The sequence below is a fragment of the Actinia tenebrosa genome, unplaced genomic scaffold (assembly GCF_029948245.1).
Source record: "Actinia tenebrosa isolate PJP-AT-01 unplaced genomic scaffold, QUT_ActTen_1.0 PGA_scaffold15__27_contigs__length_11533743, whole genome shotgun sequence".
Lineage (NCBI taxonomy): Eukaryota > Metazoa > Cnidaria > Anthozoa > Actiniaria > Actiniidae > Actinia > Actinia tenebrosa.
In genome coordinates, this window is record NW_028292575.1 from 9,611,816 (window position 1) to 9,622,094 (window position 10,279).

General features: G+C 39.8%; 1 protein-coding gene across 1 annotated transcript; it reads right to left on the bottom strand.

Annotated features, from left to right (window-relative positions):
• Positions 1 to 217: 217 nt before the first annotated feature.
• On the bottom strand, positions 218 to 10,227 carry LOC116302684 (uncharacterized). Its single transcript, XM_089030705.1, has 7 exons — positions 9,440 to 10,227; positions 8,645 to 8,929; positions 7,676 to 7,735; positions 5,744 to 6,995; positions 4,320 to 4,657; positions 3,660 to 3,937; positions 218 to 3,165 (listed from the first exon to the last, which is right to left on the bottom strand). The coding sequence occupies exons 2-7, from the start codon at positions 8,922 to 8,924 to the stop codon at positions 2,581 to 2,583; spliced, it is 2,793 nt and encodes a 930-aa protein (XP_088886831.1). The 5' UTR covers positions 8,925 to 8,929; positions 9,440 to 10,227; the 3' UTR covers positions 218 to 2,580.
• Positions 10,228 to 10,279: the final 52 nt, after the last annotated feature.

Sequence of the window (10,279 nt, forward strand, 5' to 3'; positions counted from 1 at the left end):
CTACTTTGTAAGTCAATTTGTTTTCTTGACAATGCCACATTGAATGTGTTTGATAATGGACTTTGAATTAATTAACACGTCAGACTAATAAATACAACTACGATTATTTGAAAAACGACCAACAATCGGTTGTTTGAAAAAGGATAAACAATCAATTTGTTATAAAGTAAACTAATCCACCTTAACAATCATTTTAAGAAAAGCTTAAGATCGGTACTACATATTTAAACACCACTTTATTCACATACCATCACAAATAATGAAATTTCTATGAAACTTAAATTCAGCCTAACTTTATGATATGTTGCATTTCCTTCTAAAGCCAAAAGTCCCTTAACGCGGAACACGTCAAGGTCTAACAGGTCAAGGTCTAACATGTCTAACAATACTTCACCTGGGAAGCGGTAAGCGCTGTCCACTGTAGACGATAATAACCTTAAATAATCTCCTAAATTCCAAACGAGGAACGAGGGACAGAGGTATTAAGTGCTACCCTCGTGAAAACAAGTACTGGTATAAATAGAAAAACTAATTTAAATAGCCCGACTTAGTCAATCGATTAAAATCGATACCGATTTTACCAATCGAGAAATCGGTAAAAATCGATATCACACTTTTTTCTTTATCGATTTTTACCGATTGACTAGGTCGGGAGATAGCTAAATTGGTATATGATTTATAAGTAAAGAAGTATATAGATATATAAATAATATTACTTAACATATCTAATCACTAAATGCTTTAGATGCGCTAATCGAGGTCCAGTTTAGGTTAAGATCTAACGCTATTTCACATGGGATGCGCTAATCGAGGTCCAGTTTTGGTTAAGATCTAACACTATTTCACATGGGATGCGCTAATCGAGGTCCAGTTTAGGTTAAGATCTAACACTATTTCACATGGGATGCGCTAATCGAGGTCCAGTTTTGGTTAAGATCTAACACTATTTCACATGGGATGCGCTAATCGGGGTCCAGTTTAGGTTAAGATCTAACACTATTTCACATGGGATGTGCTAATCGAGGTCCAGTTTAGGTTAAGATCTAACACTATTTCACATGGGATGCGCTAATCGAGGTCCAGTTTTGGTTAAGATCCAACACTATTTCACATGGGATGCGCTAATCGAGGTCCAGTTTAGGTTAAGATCTAACACTATTTCACATGGGGTGCGCTAATCGAGGTCCAATGTATGTCAATATCCAACACTATTTCACATGGGATGCGCTAATCGAGGTCCAGTTTTGGTTAAGATCTAACACTATTTCACATGGGATGCGCTAATCGGGGTCCAGTTTAGGTTAAGATCTAACACTATTTCACATGGGATGCGCTAATCGAGGTCCAGTTTAGGTTAAGATCTAACACTATTTCACATGGGATGCGCTAATCGAGGTCCAGTTTAGGTTAAGATCTAACACTATTTCACATGGGATGCGCTAATCGAGGTCCAGTTTAGGTTAAGATCTAACACTATTTCACATGGGATGCGCTAATCGAGGTCCAGTTTTGGTTAAGATCTAGCACTATTTCACATGGGATGCGCTAATCGAGGTCCGGTTTTGGTTAAGATCCAACACTATTTCACATGGGATGCGCTAATCGGGGTCCAGTTTAGGTTACGATCTAACACTATTTCACATGGGGTGCGCTAATCGAGGTCCAATGTATGTCAATATCCAACACTATTTCACATGGGATGCGCTAATCGGGGTCCAGTTTAGGTTAAGATCTAACACTATTTCACATGGGATGTGCTAATCGAGGTCCAGTTTTGGTTAAGATCTAACACTATTTCACATGGGATGCGCTAATCGGGGTCCAGTTTAGGTTAAGATCTAACACTATTTCACATGGGATGCGCTAATCGAGGTCCAGTGTATGTCAAGATCCAACACTATTTCACATGGGATGCGCTAAGCGAGGTCCAGTGTATGTCAAGATCTAACACTATTTCACATGGGATGCGCTAATCGAGGTCCAGTTTTGGTTAAGATCTAACACTATTTCACATGGGATGCGCTAATCGAGGTCCAGTGTATGTCAAGATCCAACACTATTTCACATGGGATGTGCTAATCGAGGTCCAGCTTTGGTTAAGATCTAACACTATTTCACATGGGATGCGCTAATCGAGGTCCAGTGTATGTCAAGATCCAACACTATTTCACATGGGATGTGCTAATCGAGGTCCAGTTTTGGTTAAGATCTAACACTATTTCACATGGGATGCGCTAATCGAGGTCCAGTTTTGGTTAAGATCTAACACTATTTCACAAGGGTCCAATGTAGGTTAAGATCTTACACAATTTCACATGGATCAAGTTCTAACACTCCTTCACGTGGAATGCACTTAGCGCGGTCAACGTATAACATTGCCTCATATGGAATACTACAAGGTTGGTCCCGTGTAGGTCAAGTTCTAACACTCTAACACTCCTTCACGTGGATGCACTAAGCGCGGTCACTGTCTAACACTCCTTCACATGGGATGCATTAAGCGCGGTCACTGTCTAACACTCCTTCACATGGGATGCACTAAGCGCGGTCAAGGACTAACACTCCTTCACATGCGATGCATTAAGCGCGGTTCTCATGATCACTAATGGCAGATTGAGCCCTTACTATCCAGTAATGCTGAGGGTGCATGCCTTTTTTCTTCCACTCATCGATGCATTCCTTTAATATTCGTATTCCTTTTTCTTTAGGACCAGTTTTCAGAAGTGCTTCGGCCAGCAGGGCTTGGGGATGGAAGGCTCCAGGGCTTATAATAGTGGTTCCAAACTCATTATCACCTTTTATGGCCTGTTCAAGATAACGTTTTGCAACATCGAACTCTTCTTTAGCAAAGCAAATATCTGCCAGCCAAGTAAGAGCACGGGGCCAGGCAATGTGGCCTGACGAACGGTAAATGCTCACGGCTTCTTCGCAGTGCTGAAACGCAGCTTCAATTTCCCCCTGATGGCGAAGTACCATGCTGTACGTCATCAGTGTCCCAGCATAAAACTTATGCTCTTTGCCTTGAAGATTTTCATAAATTTGCAGGGCTTTTTCGTGAAGGTTTTTTGACTTGTTTAAATAATTAATGGCTTTTTCTGTCATTCCTTCGGTGTAGATTAAGCCAAGGAACCATCTTAGAAATACTTTAGCAGTGTAATTATAAACCTAGAAACAAAAGGTAATCATTAGATTTACTTTTTTAACCTCTTTCTTTCCTCTGCCTAATAGATCAACATTTTATTATATGACAAAATTATACATCCTTCATTTTTAATCTATTGCAGTCCGACAGCTACTTAAAAGTTTGAAATGCTATACAGCTCGCCTTTACTATTACGCAAGTGGTTTTCGAATGTGAGACAGGTTTTAGAGTATAAAAGACAAGTGTCAGTGAGGGCGTAACATCACCGGACAGCTATAACACGTCGAAAAATCATTATAGATAGAAAACGTTGATGATGAAAGCTTGGGTTGGTACACAACGAAAATAGAAGACCGAAGACGCTAAACAACGACCCCACAAAATAAAGAGATTTGCAAGTAGCATGGTTTTCGGCGGGGTTTTGTATAATATTCCAGGAAATATACAAAACGAAGACCGCCCCAAATTTACCCGTATTCTTCGTTTTAGAGTCTTCGGTCTTCTATGTATAGCTAACCTGAGCACAGATCGGCAGATCACTACCCAGTGACTCGGCCATTCTTCGAGCCTCCTTTAATACTTGAATAGCGCGTTCATTTTGCCAGAGATCATGTAGAATGATACCATAGTTACAAAGTCTTTCAACAACTTCTTCGTGTATGTCGCCGTACGCTTGTTTCGTTACTTCCACACACATGCTCATGTATGCCTCAGCGAGGTCCAGTTCATACCTCTCCCGATATGTAAACCCAAGAACATTTAGAATTTGAGATTTTTGTTTCATGGCCTCTTTATCTAAACACAAACATTGAATTAAGTTGGTTATTATTAAATTAAAAGCTGACAAAAAAAAAAAAAAACCTGAAAAGAGCCGACTACGCATAGTATGGGGAAAGTAAGCGAAAGATTGATCGAGGGAGGGAGAGAGGTAGATATAAGACCTAGAAAAGAAGTTTGGGATAAAGAGAAATGGGAAAAAGTTATCTAGTCATGCATGAAACTAGTTTTGGATGGAAAGGGAGAAAAAAGGATTTCGAAAGAAGAGAAAATAAAAAAAGAAGAAGGTAGGTGACTTAGGTACGAAATAATACCTATTAAATACGGATGGACGAAGAACCTGAAAAGGAAAAAAGTAGCATAATCTATCGGCGCTCTAAATGCTATAAAATGTAAATACCTTGAAATTGTTCTACGACTGTAATTGCCTCTTCCAGCACAGGAATCACCTTGTCTAGTTTCCCTGCTTCTCGGTAAGTGTAGCCAAGATCCGTCAACAATCGACAAGCACAAAAAGTTTTAAGCCCAAGACTTTTCTGCACCTCATGGGCGAGTTCAAGGATTTGAACTCGATGGTAGTCTGTGCCTCCTATTGTATGAATGAGACTGTCGGCCAGACAAACAGACGCATCAATAAACACTTCGTCTGCATGCTTTTGTGCCGTATCGATGCATGCTTGGAGGTGAGGGCTCAGAAGAATTCTTATTGAGATTGCTTGATAGTCAGTGCTACGGAACCTACGGAATATTTTTCAAATATTGTTATTGGTTAAAGCTGTATGCTATGCACAATAGATTTAGTATAAGCCGGTACCATTAATTTTCACCAGTGACTTGAAGTTTTAATGGATGCATGGGCGGATCTAGGGTTTTGAGTAGGCGGTAACAAAATCAAGAAGATGCGCCTTATTAGCAACTAACAATATTTAAACAAATGTTTATATACTAAGGCTGCATTATGTATAGCAGGGGGGGGGGGGGGGGGGGGCAGGTGAAAATTTGAAATGTCCAGAATAATTCTTAACACCCCCCCTTAAAGTCATGCAAAAAAATACGATCCCCCCTAAGCAAGGCTTGTAGCTTCTTCCAAAAATTGTGCATCCCCCCATTTTTCTTATAACAATTTGCCCATCCCCCCTTTTTCCTACCAAAATTTTCCCGATCCCCCCTCAATTTCACCTGCCCCCCTCTGCCCAAGGGCGCTAGGGCAAAAATTGGTGGTTTTTTAGCCGTTAGACTCCGTTATATTGGTGTTTTTTTAGCCGTTAGAAACTGTTTAAACGGTCCAATCGTATGTAACGAACTACTGTATCCTATACCTGCCTCGTGACCGCTTACGTAAGCGTACGCGTCGGTTAATGAGTTAATCCAAATCCGACGATATTAACCGACGCGTACGCTTACGTAAGCGGTCACGAGGCAGGTATAGGAAACAGTAGTTCGTTACATACGATTGGACCGTTGGTCACAGCAGTATTTTTGGCGTATATAGACGGGAAAACTGAATAAATCAAGCCAGCACATAACAGAACAGATGAGTAACAGTTTAAACAGTTTCTAACGGCTAAAAAAACACCAATATAACGGAGTCTAACGGCTAAAAAACCACCAATTTTTGCCCTAGCGCCCTTGCTCTGCCAAACATTATGAACGCAGCCTAAACAACTAATTAGAAGCTAGAAAGGGTTTTTTTATGGGCACCCTGTGACCACCCCTTACTGGAATCAAACGTCAAATGCCTTATGTGTGGCGTAATAATTTCAATATCCACTGCCAAGCAGGGCAACTGGTGCAGTACACGTACCATATTAAAGGCTAGCTTACCTGTGGTAGTAGTTACAAATAATTCTCAAGAAATTTTCAAAGCGTTGATGATCGAGTAGTTCTATGGTCGTTCCAGGCTCCACCGTTTCCATAGCAACTTTACAAGATTCCATACGCAGCTGAACAAACACAGTGCGCATGACTTGATGCATGGTTATCACTTCGATACCGCGGGCTCCATTCTGAGGATAGATTAACAAGGAACACCTTGCAATTTCCTTTTTCACCAAGTCAGGAATAAGATCTTGTTGTTGCTTGGAAGAAAGGATTGCCTCTTTTAAAAGATCCAGCGGCACTGGCTGAAGAGTACATAACGACAAAAATTCGAAAGCAGACTTCAGAACTGAACTACTTTCAGCCATGCGACTGGCAGAACAAAAGGCTGCAGTCAGCATAGAGCGTGGATAACAAATATTATGCTCAGTAAACTCGGAGTACTCCAAACGATCATGATATTTCTTGAGATTAGAGAGGCAGTTATCCCAAGAAAAGTTGGCAGCAGGTCTTTCTTTGCGCATGTCTCGAACGAAAACCGCTGCGCAAGCAAGGGAGAGAGGATAATAGTTAAGCATGTCCGCAACTTCGCTGGTAAACTTGTCTCGGTCTAATTCAGATATCAAACACAAGAAACTGATGGCATCTTCTTTGTCCATTCCTTGGCTCAGGGATAAGGTATTTGTTTGCTCATGCGCACATGGGGCAAGTTCAGAATCTTGTGTAGTGACAAGGACACGCCCTCTGCTCCATCCGTAACCAGGCGACGGCCAAAATTCTCTGAGAGGATTTGAAGTTACTATGTTATCGATGATAAAAAGCCACTTAAAACTGTAGTATTTGCTATTTCTCAAAACTCTTTTGACAACTAGTGCATAAGCGTTGAGTTGCTGCCATATCTCATCATATTTGGCTGTATCCTTCAACTTGATGTTCATTGCTCTTGCTAGTCGTTTGTAGGACTCCAACAGCGATTCAGGTGTTTCTGCATGCAGTGTGACCACAATGGTTGAGCATGATTCATTGCTGCTCTCTCGCTGACCATACCAATTTCCATATAATCGTGATAACTGGCTTTTTCCTGACCCCGGAGGACCAGTTATATAGACCATTGCCACATCATCATTACAACCTTCAGTGTCAAGACTGGTATACATTTCATCCAAGATTTTCAATTCCTTTCCACGCTTGTATGTCTTATGGAATGGTTTTCCAGGCAAAATCATGATTGGCTTTACTGATTGAGGCATGATGTCGTCTAATTTGAATAATGACAACAGTTAGCATCATGAAATTTAATAATGTCTCCACTGCATGACATATAATTGTCTGCTATGGACCATTCAGATATTGTTTATCAAAGAAGAGGGGTGGAAAGGGTTGGGTGTTATTTCCAAAATTCAAACTCATCAATTATTTCAACATGAGCCCCTGGCTTGGGAGATTGGGCAAGCACTCCTTTCAGTGGGGATCAAGGGGTGAAGAACAACCTATCTGAAGATGAAATGTGTACATTTGCATTCTCGTAGAAAAATGGTGAGTTTGCCCCCCCCCCACCCCCATATAAGCTATACCTTGTTTCCCCTGCCCCTTTTCAGCATCACTAAAGTTTCAAGCCCCCCCCCCCCCCTTCCCTGATAATAATGAACAGTCCCTTTGGGGAGTAAAATAAACTTATAGAAGAAACTTATCATTGTCTGATTGAAACCATCAGTTTTAATTACAAAGAATGTAGAATAGCTTCTTTAGTTAACTTTACCAGCTTTCTTTTTAAAATTGTTTGTATATTTATGCAAGACATTGTGGGTCATGGAATAGAGAAGAAAGATACATCTCCCATGCAAATTTTTTATTCACGGGAGCTGTTGTTATTCAGATTTCAATCAAAGAAAAATAAAAATATAGAAAAAATGTGCTTAGCTGGTTGCACCCACTCACCTTCATCTACAGATAAATGATGAATACCAGTTGTAACTTCTTTTACAGTAGTTCCTTTCTCTAATAAAATGGAATCACAAAATTAATTTTTATATGCATCTTTTTTGTTCATTGGTCAGTTGTTTTTCCTTTGGGGGAGGGGGAGGGGATGAAAGCTGTATTAGAGAGGGTGACACTTGAAAATCCCAAATGAGCACTGAAACCCCTAAATGAGGGCACACAACGATTATTTGGTAAATTGTTTTATTCATTTAATGTTGTTTTCAGAGAGTTCCATGATTGCTCAGTCTTCAGAGCCAGCCTCAGCCTCATGTTTGAGCCATCAATAACAGATTGAATTATTGGAGTTTAGTAGTTAATTAATCTTATGCACCAGTCAAAGTAAATGCCAACCCCCCAACCCCCACCCCAGGATATGTGGGAATTTGTTGGGCATTTGTTACCCTTTTAGCAGCTTTTTTAGTTCCAACTATGTGGGGGATTCGTGCTTTTTGTCATCCCTGCCGAAGGAATGTGGGGCATTAGGTGGGGATATGTTTTGTAAATTCCAAGACGGCGGCCATTGTTCCAGCAGAGAATTTTGGGCTGCAGCATTTTACTTTCTTATAGAAACAAGTTGTTATAAAAGTAAGTTGCCAAGCCAAATGTAGTTGCCTGAGGAAGTGTGTCTTTTTTTGCTATATTACTGCAAAATTCTTCTCCATATGGTGGGGCATTTGTCAGTTTTAGTTTGCTATTCAATACTAATTCCCAAACATATCCCTGGGGTTGGGGGGGGGGGGGTGGGTCAGGTTTTACTTTGACTGGCGCATTAAGAAGGGAGGAAACCATAAACATAATCTAAATACAAAATTAGTTGTGAAGGATATGTGAAACATGGCAATGCGCATATCTTAAAAGATCATTACGCACCACCCACCTTGCAACTACCTCTCTCCTAAAAAAGCTTTGCACTTTGATTTTATTTACCTGTAATGCAAAACCTTATTACAAGGTCACAGCGATTGACTGTTGGATGTAGAAGTGTTCTAGCAAGTACTTCATATGTTGCATCAGATCCCTGACTTTCAGTCCATCTTCTTAACATTTGGTATGATTTTTCATAAACACCTGTAGAATCAAGATCTATCTCCTCCAGATCAGTTTCTTCTAGCTTGAGTGCTCTGCCAACCTTCTTCCATATCATAAGAATCTCTTTAGCTAAAACCAAAATAATCTCATTCGAGGGCTTTCCATTCTTGTAAGACATAGTGACTGTGAAAAATAAAAATAAAAAGGCACAGTTCTAAGCATTGCTAACCCCCTTTTTATAGTCTCCAGTCAATATTTTCAAGAATAAAATCATTTGTCTCTATTTCTAAATGTGGAATGGGAACTGTGGTTAAATTTAGTGAAAAGAAACAAAAGCAATTCAAAAACCTAGAGAAAATGCCCGGTCATCAGTACCTGCCTTAAAAGTATTCTAAAATTCTGTTAAGAATTCAGAACACTTCAGAGCGATGCATTTGTCAAAAATAATACACCAAATGGAAACATAAATTTTATAATGGAATGCCACCGTGACACATTAAACAAATGTGTCCTATAAAAAATCCCCAAATTCTTAAGATGTTCAATATCTGCAGCCCAACGCCAAACTATCCACTCGACATTTAGTTTAGTAGTCCTCGATTTTGACCGGCACTCGTCACTGAATGTTTACTAAAAAGGTTAAAACTATGAATCAGGTAAATACCTTAGAAAAATACATCAATGTTTATATACCTTTACATGTAGAAGCGAGCGAAAATAATCAGCTAAAATCCACTATATGACGTTGTTTCGACGAACGATTTCGTGGAGAAGTGTCAGTTTTTCTTGGAAACAAGTCTGAGACACTTACTTTGGTGAACGGCTTTTCAAAACAATAATGTTGTTCTTCCATTGACCGTAACAGCGGTTTAAAATAAATGGAACTTCAATTGCTTTGTAACATTCACACTTCGTTATTGCACATAAAGTCCATCATTAACACTGAATAGTAGTTCTACGTAGTGTAGGTTCTATTTCAAGCTAATCATATACGCCCAAATATTAGGGGAGACCCCTTTAGGACAAAATAAAGTAGAAATTATGCGTTCGGTGTGTATATAATGAAGTAGAGAAATAAGAGAAAAATATCATATGCCCTTGGCAGGATTTGAACCCACGTCTTCGGTATTCTAGTCCGATGTGTTAACCACTACACTACAAGGACCAACCACGCTGGTAACGCAGCCAGAATATGAAATGTAGGGTATTCGTGAGGATCCCAGAGCGATATTGTTTCTCTATAGGTAAGTTGAACACCGTAAATGTACGCAGATAATAGACATAGTAAAGTAGAAATTATGCGTTCGGTGTGTGACAAAATGTCCAATCCGGTTTGTTGTAATCATTTAAAAAAAACTCTCAAGAATCATGCCAATTTATGATCCAGAAAAGAAGACAAAAATAGAATCACAAAAAAGGATCACAACAGTTTCCGTATTATTAGCAGTGAAGAAAAAAAAATCAAGAAAACGTTCGGCTGAGCCGCGTGGAGTCGTTCTTGTTGCCAAAGCCTGCGCTATTCCCAGTCAGCGG